At 44.1% G+C, this 18355-nt stretch overlaps 1 protein-coding gene across 1 annotated transcript in view; it reads left to right on the plus strand.

The window, feature by feature from the left end:
• Window positions 1-18355, plus strand: part of DGKD (diacylglycerol kinase delta) — a 117315-nt gene that overhangs the window by 35605 nt on the left and 63355 nt on the right. The window contains exon 3 of the mRNA XM_025405089.1: window positions 596-676. Within this exon, the coding sequence (XP_025260874.1) occupies window positions 596-676 (81 nt within the window). The remainder of the gene's footprint in view (window positions 1-595; window positions 677-18355) is intronic.

The following is an 18355-nucleotide window of genomic DNA, read 5'->3' on the forward strand; positions in this document are numbered from 1 at the left end:
CCCTGGAGCGTCTCTCTCTCTCCAGGACCAGTCTCCTTCTGATCTGCTCCCTTGTTTCCTTTCACGGCCAGACCCCTTCCATTTGGACTTGTCTCTCTTCCCCAGAAGAATTCATTTTAGCCAGGACCTTTCCCCTCCATGTGCTCGCTGGAGGAACAAGCTGGGAAGACACAGAATCCTCAGTCCGGACCCCGGGGCCTTCCCCCAGCTAAAACACTGTGTGAGAACATACTTCACATGTAAAAGTGAACACTGGTGTTGACAGTAGTAGTAAATACAGAAATACCAGCATTGGGTTGTTTGCTTTGGTTCTCTCTCTTTTTTCCTTCACTAATGCAATGCCAAAGTTCGTAGATTTTTTTTTTTTTTTTTTTTTAATCATGGCACTATACCTGTGAGCCCGAGCTTTTGGTTAGAAGCAGGTGGGTGAGGTGAGTTAATTTGGATTGGCTTATTGATTGGATCCTACAGTTTCAAGGTACTTGGGCTTCTGTGGGTGCTTGGTAGGGATCAGGGGGGTGTGGTGGGCAGCGCTGGCTAGTGCTTAAGGATGTCCTTTTGTGTGCCTTAGTCCCTGTGTTTGTCTCTTTTCCAGTCAATCATATTTGATGAGGTGGATCTGTCAGATGCCAGCGTGGCTGAATCCAGTACCAAAAACGTCAACAACAGTTTTACGGTAAGATTCCTGAGTCACGCCTTTCTTGATTCTTTACTGAAGTTGGCTTTCCTTTTTGATCTGAACATGTGTCCAAGCAGTTCAAACACTTTCATTCTTTTCTTTCTGATTGGAATGATTGCTGGTAAAATTTGAATTTAATGCTGAAAGTAATACTGTGGTTGGAAAATAACCAAGAATTTGGCACGCATAAGCACTAAGGGACAATAGGGACAAAATGAAAATTTTTAAAATATGTTTTGGTTCACGTCTTTTTTTTTTTTTTTTTTTTTTGAGACGGCGTTTCGCTCTTGTTGCCTGGGCTGGAGTGCAGTGGCGCTATCTCCAGCTCCCAGCAACCTCTGCCTCCCGGGTTCAAGTGATCCTCCTGCCTTAGCCTCCCTAGTAGCTGGGATTACAGGCATGTGCTACCACACCTGGCTAATTTTGTATTTTTAGTAGAGATGGGGTTTCTCCATGTTGGTCAGGGTGGTCTGGAACTCCCAACCTCAGGTGATCTGCCCGCCTCGGCCTCCCAAAATGTTGGGATTACAGGTGTGAGCCACCACGCTCGGCTGGTTCATGTCTTACTAGCTCTGTACAGAGTTTTGTTTTTTGTGATTAGTGTAGAAAATTTGGAAAATGCAGACAAGTATGTTAAAGCAATTAAAAAGCAGCCATAATTCAGCCACCTCAAAAAACATTGAGTGTTAATATTTTGGTGTATTTCTTTTTTTTTCCTTTTTTATGTTTAAACTTTCTTCCTTCCGAATTTATAAAAGTTATATTGGACTTTGTGCAAAAGTTCTAAATGCATGAAATCATGTGATTGCACCACTTGGAAGTGGCCAGCTGCTTACTCTGGAGTGTTTATCTTTATTTCTGTATATTTGTGTCTTTACCTGCGTGTACCCGTGAGATCATGCTGAACCTTTTGGTTTACACCTGTGTGTTTTTTTTTCCCCCAGGACAATTTATAGTAGACAGTTGCTCATGTCAGCTGATCTAAATGTTCGTTATATTTTTTAATGGCTATAGTTGCATTTTCTTGTATGATTTTATAATTTAGGCTTTACGGGCTGACTTTAGTACCTACCTGTATAAGGTTTGACTCCTAATAACAGCACTAGAACTTTTAAAGCTGTTTTTCTTTATGTTATTAGGCCATCCCATCTAGACATAAAGTATGCCCCCTAATTTTAAAAATTATTCTTTTATAATTCAGTCAAGGTGAGTAATTTTCCTCAAGTTTAGGATCCGACATTTTGGGTTAGTGTTAGTTTCATGTGCTTTCAAGTTTTATTTTGTTTATTGATGGATTCATTGTTGATGTTGCTGATACAAATGGGATTTTCCTTCCTCTGTCTAAACCTCTGCTTATTTTGTGTTGATGTAACTGCTCTTATTTTACTTGGAGTATTTGTAGTTTTCTCTATTAATTTATTTTTACCAGCTGGGAAGAGACATTTTTAACTACACAAATAGATTTTTCTTTGATTCGTGGTTTTCAGAGTCTTTAATAGGAGTAGGTGTTGAATTTCGTTGGACTGTTAATTAATTAACTTTTAAAAGTTAATTAATTAACTTTTTAGAGATGTAGTCTCCCTTTGTCACCCAGGCTGAAGTGCGGTGATGTGATCTCGGCTCACTGTCACCTTTGTCTCCCAGGTTCAAGGGATCCTCATGTCTCAGCCTCCCTAGTAGCTGGGATTATAGGCGTGCACCATTTCGCCCAGCTAAGTTTTGTAATTTTAGTAGAGATGGGGTTTCACCGTATTGGCCAGGCTGATCTCAAACTCCTGGCCTGGAGTGATCTGCCTGCCTGAGCCTTCCGAAGTACTGGGATTACAGGCGTGAGCCACTGCGCCTGGCCCTGAGCATTAATTTAGATGTTCATTTTGGTTTCAGTTATTTGCATATTTCCTATTAAAAAAATTATTCTTGGTGATGTTGAATTTTACTCCTTAATCTTGCAATTTAGATTTTTCCCATTGGTGTATATGCATTTGTTTTGGGTGAGAAGGTAGCCTTGTTGCAGTTTTAAACAATTGTTTTTTCTATTTTTAATTTTAATGGTTACATAATAGTTGGACATACTGCGTTTGTTGTGTTTTGATTTCAGAGTTAAAGTAACCCCATAAAATTCATTTAGTAACTTTCTATGAGTTTATGTTTTCTGCAACATTTTATGTAGCTTTGGGATTGGTTGTTTCTTAAGTTTGAGAAAATTTATTTTAAAGTATTTGTCAAGAAGACTTTTTAGGGAGATAAGGCTATAATTGAAATAAATCCTAAAATATTTATTTCTTGCATTTTGATCATTTGAGCCTTTTTCACTTTTTGAGTCCATATCTGTAATTTACTTTCTCACTAATTTCACACCTTCAAATTTAGTAGCGTGTACTGTTGTGTAGTTTAAACACGTATGTCTCTGGTTGGATCTCCTTTGCATTTCTAATTTTGTTAGTTTAGTTTGTTTTTCTTGTCAGATTTCTTAAACTCTAGCCTTTTTGTTTTCTTTGTTTTTAAAGAGAACTAATTCTTAGATTATGGAACAATTCTCCTTTTCTGTTTCCTTGTTTTTTTTTTTTTTTTTGAGACGGAGTCTCGCTCTGTTGCCCAGGCTGTAAGGCTGGAATGATCTTGGCTCACTGCAACCTCCACCTCCTGTGTTTAAGCGATTCTTCTGCCTCAGCTTCCTGAGTAGCCGGGATTACAGGCACCTGCCACCACGCCCGGCTAATTTTTTTGTATTTTTAGTAGAGACAGGGTTTTGCCGTGTTGGCCAGGCTGTTCTCAAACTCCTGACCTTGAGTGATCTGCCTGCCTCGGCCTCCCAAAGTGCTAGGATTACAGGTGTGAGCTACTGAGCCTCACCTGTTTCCTTTTTTTTTTTTTGGGTGGGGTTTCATTCTGTTGCCCAGGCTGGAGTGTAGTGCTGTGATCTCAGCTCACTGCAACCTCTTCTTCCTGGGTTAAAGCAATTCTCCTGTTTCAGCCTCCTGAGTAGCTGGGATTACAGGCGTGTCCTACCACTACCTGGCTAATTTTTGTATTTTTAGTTAGAGATAGGTTTTCACCATGTTATCCAGGCTGGTCCTGACCTCAAGTGATCTTCCTGCCTCAGCTTCCCAAAGTGCTGGGATTACAGGTGTAAGGTACCATGTTGGGCCCTATTTTTCTGTTTTCTAAATCAATGTCTGCATTTATGTGTATTGGTTTTTTTGTTTTTTTGTTTTTTTAGACAGAGTCTTGCTCTGTTGCCCAGGCTGGAGTGCAGTGGTGCGGTCTCGGCTCACTACAGCCTCCACCTCCCAGGTTCCAGTGATTCTCCTGCCTCAACCTTGGGTAGCTGGAATTATAGGCACACGCCACCATGCCCAGCTAATTTTTGTATTTTTAGTAGAGACGGGGTTTCCCCATGTTGGCTAGGCTGGTCTCAAACTCCTGACCTCAGGTGATCTGCCTACTTCGGCCTCCCAAAGTGTTGGGATTACAGGTGTGAGCCACTATGCCTGGCTGTGTATTGGTTTTTGTCTGTTGTAACTTATGAAATATGTTGTTCAAGTCCTCTTATGATCTTGTTTTTTTTTTTTTTTTTTTTTTTTTTTTTTTTTTTTAAGTTTGTTTTTAAAGTCCTTTTTTTTTTTTTTTTTTTTTTTTTTTTTTTTTTTTTCACTTGTGCTTCCATAGGCTGTTAATGAGGAGTTAATCTATTTCAGGCCAATTACATGTAACGCTTTGTTCATGTATTTCTAACAGTTTTCACCTTCTCCATTTTGAACCTTTGTTAAGCATATACATGTTTTAAAAGATAATACCCTCAATATTGAGTAATCATTTATTAATAAAGATTAATAAAGTAGTAGCTTTTTTTTCCCGCCCCTGACAAGGTCTTGCTCCATCAACTGGGTTGGAGTGAACTGGCACAATCATGACTCACTGCAGCCTTAAACTCCTGGGCTCAAGTGATCCTCCTGCCTCAGCCTCCCAGTTAGCTGGTACTACAGGTGCTTGACACCATGCCTGGCTAATTTTTACATTTTTTTGTAGAAGCAAGGTCTCGCTATGTTGCTCAGGCTGGTCTTGAACTCCTGGCCTCAAGTGATCCTCCTGCCTTGACCTCCCAAAGTGCTGGGATTAAAGAAGATCTTTTTCACAATGAGTAGTTTGTGTCATTAACCATTCTCTGATATTAGTATTTCTAAGTCTTCTTTTCTTTGTTCAGAATTTACTTAATATACATTACCAACCCCCCCACCCTTTTCCATCCTAACTTTTATCTTTAGTTTTCCTTATTATTTTAAATTTAATTCTCTCTCTCTCTTTTTTTTTTTTTTTTTTTAAGAGATAGGTTCTTGCTCTGTTGCTCAGGCTGGAGTGCAGTGGTACAGTGTTAGCTCACTGCAGCCTCAAACTCCTGGTCTCAAGAGAGCTTCCTCCTCATACTCCCCAGTAGCTGGGACCACAGGCATCGTCACCACACCCAGCTACTTTTTTATTTTTTGTGGAGATGGGGTCTAGCTGTGTTGACTTGGCTGGTCTCTAACTCCTGGCCCCAAGTGATCTGTCTTGGTATCCTAAAGTGTTGGTATTACAGGCATGAGCTGATGTGCCTGGCCTAGATTTAATTCTTGTAAACAGTATGTTGTTAGAATCTGTTTTATTTTAGTCAGAAACCCTTTGCCTTGTAAATATTGTGCTTCAGCCATTTTCTGCTGTCAGGATTATTGCATATCTGATGCCTGTGTTTTGTGGCCGAACGTATTGTACTTTCTTGTTTATTTATTTATTTATTTATTTTTGATAGAGGGTCTTGCTCTGTCACCCAGGCTGGAGTGCAGTGGTGCAGTCGTGGCTCACTGTAGCCTCGACCTCCTAGGCTCAAGTAATCTTCCCACTTCAGCCTTCTGGATAGCTGGGACTCCAGGCACATGTGACCATGCCCAGATAACTTTTGTGTTTTTTGTAGAGACTGCGTTTCACCATGTCACCTAGGCTATTCTTGAACTTCAGGGCGCAAGTAATCCGCCCACCTTGGCCTCCTGAAGTGCTGGAGTTACAGGCATGAGTCACTGCACCCAGTCATGCTTTCTTATTTTAATGGTCTCTTGGTACCTCCCTTCTACTTCTCTTCTGTGTTGTCTCTTAAACATTTACAGTTCACAAATTCTTTTTTTTTTCTTTTTTCTCCTCCTCTTCTCTCTTCTCTCTTCTCTTCTCCTCTCTTCTCTTCTCCCCTCCCCTCCCCTCCCTTCCCTTCTCCTCTTCTCTCTTTCTCTATCTTCCTTTCTTTTCCTTTTTTTTTTTAAATTTAAGAGACAGGTCTTACTCTGTTGCCCAGGCTGGAGTACAGTGGCATGATCACCATTTACTGCAGCCTTGAAATCTCAGGCTCAAGCGATCCGCTGGCCTCGGCCTCCCAAAGTGTTGAGATTACAGGCATGAGCCACCATGCCTGGCCAGGTTCACAAATTTTATTATGCTAGACCTGTTTGTAGCCAGCCCATATGGTGACATCCTTTTTTTGGTCAAGTTTTGTGTATTCCTGAGTGTTTAGTCACAGAGAACATAGTCACAGAGAACATGCTACTCAGTGCTTTGTTTCACTAGCTTTTATTTGGTTCATATCAAACCATGAAAATGAAAAAGGACTGAGGAACATGGAAGAAAAAGAATGCAAAATGGTCTGTTTTCCAGAAAGGAATCAAACACGGTGTTTTATTAGCGAGCTCTGGGGACGTGGTATTTCCCAGTGTTGGTGTTGCAGGGGGTCGTCGGGAACAGGCTCGGTGCTCTTGCTGTCTTTGAAGGCATTTCTGCTCGAAGTCTCAGAGTTGCCTTCTCTCTTGTGCAATGCAGGTTTTGCTAACTGGTTGGTCTGGGGTAGAGCAAGCCTGGTTTCTCCCTGACTCCAGTTTGGGTTTTCCAGCTTTGAAAAACTATTTTTTCCTTCTTTTCTCTTACACTTAAAAAGAAAAAAATTCTGGTTCATGTGCTTTGTCTTGTTCTTTGGGAACTTGGCTTGTTTATTTAGTCATTGTTTTGGCAAGCATTTTTTGGGGGGTCTACCCTGGCCACACATCATGCTGAGTGCTCAAGTTTCAGTGCTGGGTAGAAATGGAGAGGAGCCACTCTGCATCAAGCTTATGTTCTCGTGGAAGATCAGATAAGCACACACATAGAGCCTTAGTTACAGGCTGAGACAAGCTCCGATGGAAGAGCACTACATGATGCCTGATATGTGGAAGACCCCACCTGGCCTTGGGGAGGGGCTGGGCAGTCTTCTCAGAGGAAGTGAGGTCTCACAGCTGAGACATGAAGAATGACAGTAGTAAATCCACTGAGGGAAGCGTGAGCCTGAGAGGGTGCGTGTGTCTGTTTCTGTGTGTCTGTGTGTTTCTGTGTGTATCTGTTTCTTGTGCAAATAGGCACCTTGGGAATGGGGCAGGTGGAGGGACCAGCAGTGCGAAGACCTTGGGATGGGGACACCGTGTGGAGTGTGCAAAGTGGTGGAAGGGCCAGGGTGGCTGGTGGAGGCCAGAGCAAGAGGACATCAGAGGGGACCAGGGCAGGGCTTGGGACTTACTCCTCAGGACTTGGGCTGCTGTTGAAGTTTTATTTGGTGAAATTCTCAGATTTGCAGATGTGGGAAAGTTCTACTCAGGCTGTAGAAGGGAGGGTGAACTGGAAGGGGAGGGAAGTTTGTAGGATTGTTAGGAGAGAGTGGAGTGGAGAGTGTGGAGGTGTCAAGGAGGTAGTGGGCAGGCCGGTGATCAGGTCAGAAGAGGGTGGAGCAGATGAAGGTGTCAGGGCTTCTGCTGAGTACAGCAGCAGGCTGGTTAAGTGAGCTCAGGAGTCCAGAAGAGGGGCTGTGGGGTGGTGGGGGAGGCTTCTTTATCTTCCATGTCTGTCACATTCTTTAGCCTTATTTTATTTAATTTCTTGTTTTTTTTTCCTAGTTCTGGTTATCAAAGTTTTTATATTGTTTGTAACTACATTTACTTGCAACTTCCCCTCCCAGCCCCCACCCCCGATTCCGGCATACTTTGTTTTTATCCTGGCTTATTCTTGGTTGATAGGTAATTTTTTTTCTTTTTTCTTTTTTTTTTGAGATGGAGTCTCGTTCTGTCGCCCAGGCTCTGGAGTGCAGTGGCGCGATCTTGGCTCACTGCAAGCTCCGCCTCCGGAGTTCACGCCATTCTTCTGCCTCAGCCTCCTGAGTGACTGGGACTACAGGTGCCCACCACCACGCCCAGCTAATTTTTTTTTTGTATTTTTAGTAGAGATGGGGTTTCACAGTGTTAGCCAGGATGGTCTCGATTTCCTGACCTCGTGATCCACCGGCCTCAGCCTCTCAAATTGTTGGGATTACAGGCATGAGCCACTGCACCCAGCCGATAGGTAAAATATTTTTAACAAGTTTTCTGTTTAACAAAGTCATTCCCTCCAGGGAAAGATTTTCCTTTGATCATCTCCATTTTCTCTTGGATTTTCAAATGTTTTCATTGACTTAGGATTTCTTCCCTGATTTATTATACTTGGAGTGTGTTTTAGTGATTTTAGTTGTTGTCTTCAAATCCTGTGCTTGTTTGTTTTTTTTTTTTTTGAGACAGTCTCACTCTGTTGCCCAGGCTGGAGTGCAATGATGCGATCTCAGCTCACTGCAACCTCCACCTTCTGGGTTCAAATGATTCTCATGCCTCAGCCTCCCGAGTAGCCGGGATTACAGGTACTCGCCACCACGCCTGGCTAATTTTTGTATTTAGTAGAGACAGATTTCACCATGTTGGCCAGGCTGATCTCACACTCCTGAGCTCAAGTGATCTGCCCTCCTCAGCCTCCCAGAGTGCTGAGATTACACGTGTGAGCCACCATGCCCAGTTTTATAATCTTCCCTTAGCAGCCTAGAGCTGTAGAACACTACAAGACTGTAGCGTCCATTTGAGTTTTGTGCTTTTATTTACTTATTTCTCCAAGTCAGTGTTTTTCGTCATTTTTAAACCCGTGTTCTCTTTTGATAAAGGATTAATTTTTATTGCCTCCTTTAATGTTGTTTGAAATTTCAAAATGCAGCAAAAAGGAATAAAAGCAATGGGCTTTATTCTCACCCTCCCTGACCCTCCTGGAGAGTCATTCCTGCCTGCATTCCATTTGGTCTTACTTATTTATAATATATGGTACATGAGAGCAAGGATTTTTGTCTGTTTTGTTCATGGCTTTACACCAAGGGCCCAGCATACAATAGGTGCACATAACTCTTGGTTGAAGAGTGGCTTGGTCACCTCCAGTTCCAGAATGATTTGGGCCCTGCCCTTCATTGATTCGGCTTTGCAGGACGCTTCCTGGGACCAGAGGCTGGGCTTGACTGCGAGATCAGGTCCTCCTTCCTGCGGGACACAGTCCATGCGCGTCGCAGCAGCCACGGCAGGGCTGGGGAGGAACTGACATGGGTTGCTTCTTGGGGCAGGGCATGGGGGATTCCTGCCTGTGGTGGGAGAAGGGGGTAAGACCATGCCAGAGCTGAGGAGGGTAGCTATGGGGTGGAAGGGGCGCTTCTTGCCAGAGGGAGTGGGCGTGGGAGGTGCGCTGGGTGAGCAGCCTCAGAGGTGGGAGGTGATTTCCAGGCTGGCGTGGGTTTGGGCTTTTTTGTCAGAGCTGTGGGAAGCCATTAAGATTTTAAAGCAGGGTGGTAAAGTTGGGTTTTTGTTAGAAGAGTCTGTCTGCTGCTGGAGGCGAGATCTGCAGGGAAGAGGTGGCTAGGTGGATGAGAAGGGCTGCAGAGGGGCCTTTCCCTCAACATGAGGTGGGGGGACAGCCCGGATGCGCTTATGGAGGTGAGAGATGGGGCCTGAGGAGAGCCATGCACTGCAGTTAGGCAGGGCCCATGCTTCTGCTGTTGCTGGTACTTTCTTTTCTTTGTTTTGGGTGACACTGGGAATTAATAACAGTATTGAAGGAAAATACTGTATCATTGGCCATGATACATGCTTCCTAGAAAGCAAGCAGTGCTGTACACAGTGGCATGATCACAGCACCCCTGCAGGACTCCAGAGGCACAGTTTCTTCTCCTAACTGGGAATGTTTTGGTATTACTGGCCTTTCCAGTTCTAGAAATGTCCCCTTGGAGACTGACTTCATAGTGGCTGGTGTCAAAGAGTCTGTGTCCATTGTGAAGGAGGCAGAATCAGAGCTAAATTCAATTTAGTGAAGATTTTCTAGACTAACTAGGAAGAGGGCTCATCACCCGAAGTGGGCGTGGGTACTCCACGTAGCCAGGCTCATCACTCGAAGTGGGCATGGGTGCTCTCCATAGCCAGTGTTTGTCTACAGGACAGCGGTAGGCAGTCAAGGCCTGAGCCCTGGCCAGGTCTCTTGGAGGGCAGGGAGCTTAGAGCTGGGAGAGAGTGGTGATGCATGGTGGCCATTTCCACTCCTACAGGGCCCTTTACCCTTCACACCCAGTGCCCACTGCCCTGCCTGAGACGCCTTGTGCCGTCTTGCCCTGCATCTCCCTGGCCACCTGCTGGCATGGCCTCTCCCATTTGTGGGGGTGTCACTGCCCAACTGCCTCTCCTCTCATGGCTCTCCTTCCCTGCCTCCTGCCGTGGGTGGGATGTGCGCAGAATATAGTTTGAGTCCATCTCGGGCGCTAGTTTTGTGGAGCACACAGGGACTCTGTCTTCGAATGTCGAGGGTCTGTGTATCCTCCACCAGATAGAAGACCCAAGGCAACAGGACTGGGCTCCTTCTCTTCTTCTAATCTCTGAAAGTACAGGACCCTGCAAGGTAACTTCATGCTTAAAGGCAAGCCAGAGCATGAATCTCAGCTCAGCTTCTTCCTAGCAGATGACCGTGGGCAAGTCACAGAACAGCTCCAAGCCTCCATTTTCTCATCTGAGAAATGGGGTAACCTGCCTCGTGGGGTGGTTTGGTTGTGAGGACTAAATGAGTTAATGAATGTAGGTATGACATACGTGTTTGTGCCTATTAACACTGTGATTATAGGCACTTAATGATTATTCAGTGAATGAATTGAAAGCAATAAACCAAGTTCATTTATTATGTCATTTGGTATGTGGAAAATTTTCTTCTAGTTTGGTGTACTTAATGTTTCATACTTTCTCTGTTTACTGAATAATAACTTAAATTGAACAAAATCACTACGAATTAGTCCAGATTTCACTGGGCTTCAGTTAGTCTGGCTGTATTATTACTTCTCCCTGGGTCATGTCAACTCCAGCTTAGGTGAACCTTAGAGAGGAAAGACAAGTTTTACTGGAATATGCCTGAAATACAGAGCTGTTCAGAAGGTCCTATTCTGCCCGTTGTTAAAAGTGCTGTAAACCAAGGCTGGACATGGTGGCTCACACCTGTAATCCCAGTGCTTTGGGAAGCTGAGGTGGGTGGATCACCTGAGGACAGGAGTTCAAGACCAGCCTGACCAACGTGACGAAACCCCATCTCTACTAAAAATATAAAAATTAGACAGGCGTGGTGGCGGGCACCTGTAATCCCATTTGGCTGAGGCACAAGAATCACTTCAATCCGGGAGGTGGAGGTTGCGGTGAGCTGAGATTGCATCATTATACTCCAACCTGGGCGACAGAGCGAGACTCTGTCTCAAAAAAAAAAGAAAAAAAAATACTATAAGCCATCGAGGGGCCCGTCGTTTCTTACCTAATGAAGTTCAGGGTCTGGCCTCGCCCCAGCAAAGCCCAGTGCTTCTTAGGGAGCTCCCTGTGTGTATGGGTCACCTGCTGGCCCTGGTCTCTCGGGGTCCGTTTCCCCAAATTCTCCCCACAGGCCCTGGCCGTTTCCTCCTCAGGGAAGCCTTCCTGTTCACACGGTGCTCAGGAAGCTGCCATATGCTTCTGTGGAGCTGTGGTTCTCAAACTTGGCCATGCCCGAGCACCTTTTGGAACCTTCCCCAGAAATTTGCAAGTGGGTGCTTTTTCAAAGCTTTCCAAAATCTTAGGGTAAAGCCACTTTGGGACCCCCTCTTGAGGGTATTTTGTATCACTCATGTGATGCTAAATGAGCACATACTCCCTAGTAATGTGTACTTGGCCACACCTTGAGCTCAAGGCCAGGGAGTCTCTTGGCAGCTTAGGGTCCCCAGTGCTCTGCCCTTTGGGGTGACTATGTGTATGAATATGAGCTGGAAGAAGCAGGTTCTGTTGCTTCTTTTTGTTAATACAACAGAGAGGATATTGACTCACCTCTTCCTTGGCAAGCCCTCCTGTGTGGATTCGTTTATTAACTTAGTTCTTAAAGTGTTTGAATCTTAGTAGTGATTTTAAAGGAAATTTAAAATAGAAAATGGGCTGAGTGTGATGGCTCACGCCTGTAATCCCAGCACTTTGGGAGGCCGAGGCAGGCGGATCACCTGAGGTCAGGAGTTCAAGACCAGCCCAGCCAACATGGTGAAACCCCGTCTCTACCAAAAATACAAAAACTACCTAGGTGTGATGGTGGATGCCTGTAATTCCAGCTACTCAGGAGGTTGAGGCAGGAGAATTGCTTGAACCCAGGAGGCGGAGGTTGCAGTGAGCCGAGATCACACCACTGCACTCCAGCCTGGGCGACTCCATCTCAAAAATAAAAATAAAAGTAAAATAGGGAGAAGATGTTCCCACAGTAGCTCTGCAGTTGTTTTCTTTTTTTGTGTTTCTCTTTAGACTTTTTTTTTTTTTTTGAGATAGAGTCTCACTCTGTCGCCCAGGCTGGAGTGTAGTGGCACGATTTAGGCTCACTGCAACTTCTGCCTCCTGGGTTCAAGCAATTCTCCTGCCTCAGCCTCCTGAGCAGCTGGGATTACAGGCATGTGCCACCACACCTGGCTAATTTTTTTGTATTTTTAGTAGAGACGGGGTTTCACCATGCTGGCCAGGCCAGTCTCGAACTCCTGACCTCATGATCCGCCCACGCTGGACTCCCAAAGTGCTGGGATTACAGGCGTGAGCCACTGCGCCCTTCCTCCCTTCAGACTGTTTAATAGGCAAACATTAAATTTTACATGTGTTATATACACATCAGTTTATGTTTACTTTTGTATTTTGGCTTTATTTGCTGCTTTATCATAAGATTCCCCATATCATGAGTCTCTGTAATGATCATTTTTTACAGTGGCAGATATTTCATTGTGTAGATGTGTCGTCACTGATCGGTTAAACTTTATTTGCTCACTCTTGCAGCATTAGGGACTGAGAATGTTTCAGTTTTTCCTGTTGGAGATAATGCTGGAATGTGCATTTCAGATCACAGGAGGGACATTTAGGGAGGTGAGTTTGGTCTCCCCTGCAGAGCAGCTTCCATGCTGAGCCCTGTTTGCCCAGGAGAGGGTGCAGTCTGCCCTTCAGGAGCTGCTTTGGTTTGGTTTGGTCTTGGGTCCCTTTTTGTTACCTGCCCTGAAAGTTGAGAAGACAGAACTTCCTCCTGCTTTGGGTGATTCTAGTTTGGTTCTGGTTTACAGCTTTATTTTTGAGTATTTCTGTATTTCAGCTTCTATTTACTTTTACACTATTTTAGATGGATCATAATTTGAAATTTCAGGTATCCTAAGCCTCCAGAATCTCTCGAGGATTGGCATGTCACATAACTTTAAAAAAGCAGTATCAAGAAGAGGTTGGGTTTGTTGAAGGGAAGTGGACAGATCAGGGGACTCTGGCTTATATGACTAAGCTGGTGGAGGAAGGCACATGAGCAGACACTGGGTGAATGTCTGCTGTCCCAGTGGCACATCCGGGAATGAGGGTGGGTGGAGGGCAAGTGGAGAACTGCCCCAGATATGGAAAGTGGTAGAAGAAGAGTTGAGTACACACTCATATGAGGGATGGGGCTGGTTTACGGGAGTGGAACCAGCTTGAAAAGAAGACAGAAAGTGAGAAGTGAAGACTTGTTGTATCACGTAAGAATAGAATGAAGAAAAGGACAGGTCCTTGGTTTATTTTCAGGAAATGGAAATGGATTGGCCAAATAATAGGGATCGAAAATAAAGGGTGTTTTTAGTATAAGCCAAGTGAAAATTAAATTTAAGATACGTATGTTGTCGTGGTTGGATTGTGTCCTCCAAAGTTCATGTGTTGGAAACTGAATCACCAGTGCAACAGTATTGAGAGGTAGAAACTTAGAGAGGTGATCAGTGCCGGGTGCAGTGGCTCACGCCTGTAATCCCAGCACTTTGGGAGGCCAAGGCGGGCAGGTCACCCAAGGTCGGGAGTTCGAGATCAGCCTGATCAACATGGAGAAACCCTGTCTCGACTAAAAATACAAAATTAGCCAGGTGTGGTGGCACATGCTTGTAATCCCAGCTACTTGGGAGGCTGAGGCAGGAGAATCACTTGAACCCAGGAGGCGGAGGTTGCAGTGAGCCGAGATTGCGCCATTGCACTCCAGCCTGGGCAACAAGAGTGAAACTCCGTCTAAAAAAAAAAAAAAAAAAAAAAAGAGGTGATCAGGCCGGGAGTTCTCTGCTCTGGGGATGGATTAATGCTGTTATTGTAGGGGTCAGTTCCTAATAAAGGGATGAGTTCATCCCCCTCCCCCTTGCTCTCACTATCACCTTTGATGCAGCATGAGGGCCCTCACCAGATGGTGCACCATGCTCTTAGACTTTCGAACTATGAGGCAAATAAACTTCTGTTCATTTAAAATTACCTAGTCTGTGGTATTCTGTTATAGCAGCGCAAAACAGACTGAGACACATGTCTAGAGGGCTGCTTATGTGTAATAGCTATATAATACTGCCTATATAAAGGGCATTTTATATTTAATGCTGGTAGAATATCATGAAGGTAGTGTATGTTCGAATTAGGTTTAGCTACTCTATTAGTTTCTCATGGCTTCCGTAACAAATTATCAGATAACATGAAACAAAATGAATGTATTCTGTCACATTCCTGGAGGCCATACATCTGAAATCATGGTGTTGGCAATGCTGGGGTCCTAGGAGAGACTCTGTGACTTGCTTTGCCTAGGTCCTGGTAACTCTAGGCATTCCCTGGCTTGTGGCTGCATCGCTTCAAGGTCTGCCTCTGTCTCCACATGGCCTTTTCTTCCTTCTTGTGTCTTCTTCTCTGTTTCTTAAAAGGACACCTGTCCTTGGATTTAGGGCCCACTCAGATAATCCAGGATGATCTCGTCTCAAGATCCTTAACTTAATTACATCTGCAAAGACTGTTTTTCCAAATAAGGTCACATTCACAGGTTCCAGAGATTAGAACATGGACATACCTTTTTGGAGGCCATCATTTGATGCTCTATAGCTACAAATAAGAATGGTGTGAATAGGCAAGGTTTTATTCTTTCACACCAAAGAAAGTAGTCCTTGGTCAGTATGGTCATTCTGCAAGGTCATCTGAGCCCTTCCAGAATGTGAGTCTTCTAGTCTAAGAGGCTATGAGGTGCCAGTCACCACTGTGTCTCCTGTTGGAGGATGGGGAGACAAGGAGAGGGAAAGTGTGTTGCCTGGTAGGAGTTCATAACCAGGATTCACAGCCGCCTTAGAGCGGTCTGTGGATATGACTATATTTTATTAAAATTGGTTTCCTTTGTAATCATAAGTATTTTATTTTTGGCATTTAGAGAAATTCTGAGAAGGAGTTCGTAGGCCTCACCAGACTGCCAGAAGGGGTCCATGGCACAAAGCAGATGAGGAGCTCTTGTATGACTTCCCCAAAGTGTGACATGGCACTTCTGCAGACATCCTTCTGGTTGACCTTTAGTTATGTGCTCACACCATATAGCTCTCAGGATACTTGCCCTGAAATAATCATGTCAGAATAACCATGTTATGCAAAGAGAAGGGTGATTTTTCATGTCTGTATTTATGACTTCCTTTTCTCCAAGTAATATTTTTGAAATAGTTTATGGTATCAAGAAGTTTGATGAGGTATATCATAAAGAAGGTCTTCCTTGTTAGCTGTATGACCTAGGGCAGATACTTCATCTTTCTAAGACTCGATTTTCTCATCTGTGTAGTGGGATGATACTGGACTCTATCTCAAAGGTCATTGGATTGGCACAGAAGTGAGTTCTGAATGTTTCCTAGTTTCTAATCACCACCACCACCACTCATCTCTACTAGTAGGAAAGTAATAGGGTTTAACTTGCTAACATGTAGCAGTTTACTGTGATTTATAGGAATTTCAAAGGATTTCAAATGAAGCCAACTTTACAGATAATATTAAAAAATAGCTTCTGTAGCAGAAGAGTAGATATCCGGAAAAAGTTATCCTTAAAAGTTTTCAGGTTATAGTCAGTACAAACAGGAAAATAAAAGTTAAGGGAAAACCAAGTGTAATTTAACATACAAGATGCCTTTAATTGGTAGCTAAATAAAAAGGAAGCTATGTAATGGATCAGAGTATTGCGTTTAAATCTTCTCTTGGCAGAGCACGGTTGGCTCATGCCTGTAATCCCAGCGTTTTGGGAGACCAAGGCAGGATAATCACTTGAGCCTAGGAGTTTAAGACCAGCTTGGGCAGGGTAACAAGATCCTGTCTCTACAAAAAATAAAAAAATTAGCCAGGTATGGAGGCATGCACCTGTAGTCCCAGCTACTTGGGAGGCTGAGGCGGGAGGATTGCTTGAGCCCAGAAGTTCTCGGTTGCAGTGAGCTGTGATTGTACCACTGCACTCTAGCCTGGGCAACAGAGTGAAATCCTGTCTCAAAAAATAAAATAAATCTTGTCCATGTGGCATTCATATTTGTTGGGTGAATGAAAGTTCCCTGGTAGGCCTACCTAGCGTGAAACTGTGGCCGAGTTTCTCAGCTGTTTCTAGCAGACATCAGCCGAGGGGATGGTTAGGGCTGCTTCTTGGGTGAGGAACCATGGTCTTTATCCAGATTTCAACATCAGTTTTCCTTTTTAGCATGTTTGGATTTCGGATATTTTCTGGGCAAAATTCCTAAGCCAGTTACTTTGGCTTTGAGAGAGGAAAAACTGTATTTTTTTTTTTTTTTTTTTTTTTAAGAGACGAATCTCACTCTGTTGCCCAGGCTGAAATGCTGTGCTGCACTCTCAGCTCACTGCAGCCTCCGCCTCCTGGGTTCAAGCAGTTCTCCTGCCTCAGCCTCCCAAGTAGCTGGGACTACAGGCATGTACCACCACACCTAGCAAACTTTGTATTTTTAGTAGAGACAGGGTTTCACCATATTGGCCAGGCTGGTCTTGAACTCCTGACCTCAGGTGATCCACCCACCTTGGCCTCCCAAAGTGTTGGGATTACAGGCGTGAGCCACTGCGCCCAGCCAGAAAAACTGTATATAATTGGCAGATGTCTCTGCATAAAAGACTCTTTCCAATTGCTGCAACTGCTGGCCCAGGTCTGGGATAGGGAGAATTGTATTTGTTGGTCCCATAAGTCCTCTTGAGTGTGAAGTGTCTTTGCTCTTCCTGTTGGGAAGACCCATGTTCGTCAGCAGCTTCTGCCTCTGTGGGCAGCAGCTCCCGCCCCCTGGACTCATTTCTGCAAAGCAAGCCTGCCTCTATTTCTGCTCAAGTGCAGTGTTCCAGGAGAACCTGACTGCATGTCCCAGCTCTCTCTGCCAGCTCTCAGTGGTGGGTTCTTGGCCACCTGTAGCTTCATCCCCCGATCTGCCAACGAGGGTGGTCCTCCCTAGCACAGCAAGGGTGGGGCAGTCAAGCACCGTGCAGAGTAGGTGCTCAGTGAATGAAATGCTGTGATTGTTGACATGCTGTGGACAGCAGTGCAGGCCTGCGGGATCAGGTGCAGAAGGAAGTTAACCCAGTGAATTTCTCACCTGGTAATCCACACGGTGTTCTCAGGTTAAAGAAGCAGGAAGAAGCAGGTGTCTAATCAAATTGGTGGCTGTTTGCTAAGTGTGGGGTTTTACTGAAGGCAGCACCTGCTTCTGCAGCACAACTGGTCTAAAAAGCCAAGTTGCTCCTTGTGAGGGCTTAGGGTTTGGTTCTAACAGTCACTGCAAGCAGGCACAGGGAGAAGATGCTGTCCTCTTCTGGCAGCCTGGCTGTGAGCAGTGGAACCAATTGTGGTGTCTCTTCTTTATATTTAGAGTTTGGGGTGGGAGAGGACACAGTTACTTGTCTGGGCTGTTTGTTTAAATTATCAGTGGGGTTTGCATTTGTGAAATCGAAGACATTTTCACCATATGATTGTGGGTGTGAGAAAGTATTTGTGTTAATTGTTAACACTTGTTATATTTGTTAATTGTTACGAACAAGTGTAGCATACTTATTAATTGTCTTTATTTACAAATGGCAGAGAAAACAAAGTGGATAGTTGAGAGACTATCATTGGATTATAGTAATTTAGTAAGGGAAAGAGTTCTTTGAGAGAAGACCTGGGGGGAAGATACATGGGTTTGATTGAATTTTTTCCTAGGGTGCCTAGGCAATGAATAATTTTTAGCCATCTTTACTCAGTATGCTTTTAAATGTGTCAGGGTGTGATTGAGCCAAGTCTTGTCTGGGTTTTTTTTTTTTTTTCCTTGAAAGTTACAAAAAATGGTATAATTCTCTAGGAAATCATGTTAAAAAAAATCCCACGTTCCCATCCCAGAATAACCTGGTGTTTCACAGTACATAGTGGTAGAATCTTTTTATTTCCTTGAAACAACTTGTTATCAAATTAAGATAATTTCTTGCTCTGTGGTAGGGAGACTGCTGTTTATTGACCCAGTCCTTCCTCCTCACCACAAAATTGAAGAACCTG

Source organism: Theropithecus gelada, chromosome 12, assembly GCF_003255815.1.
Source record: "Theropithecus gelada isolate Dixy chromosome 12, Tgel_1.0, whole genome shotgun sequence".
Lineage (NCBI taxonomy): Eukaryota > Metazoa > Chordata > Mammalia > Primates > Cercopithecidae > Theropithecus > Theropithecus gelada.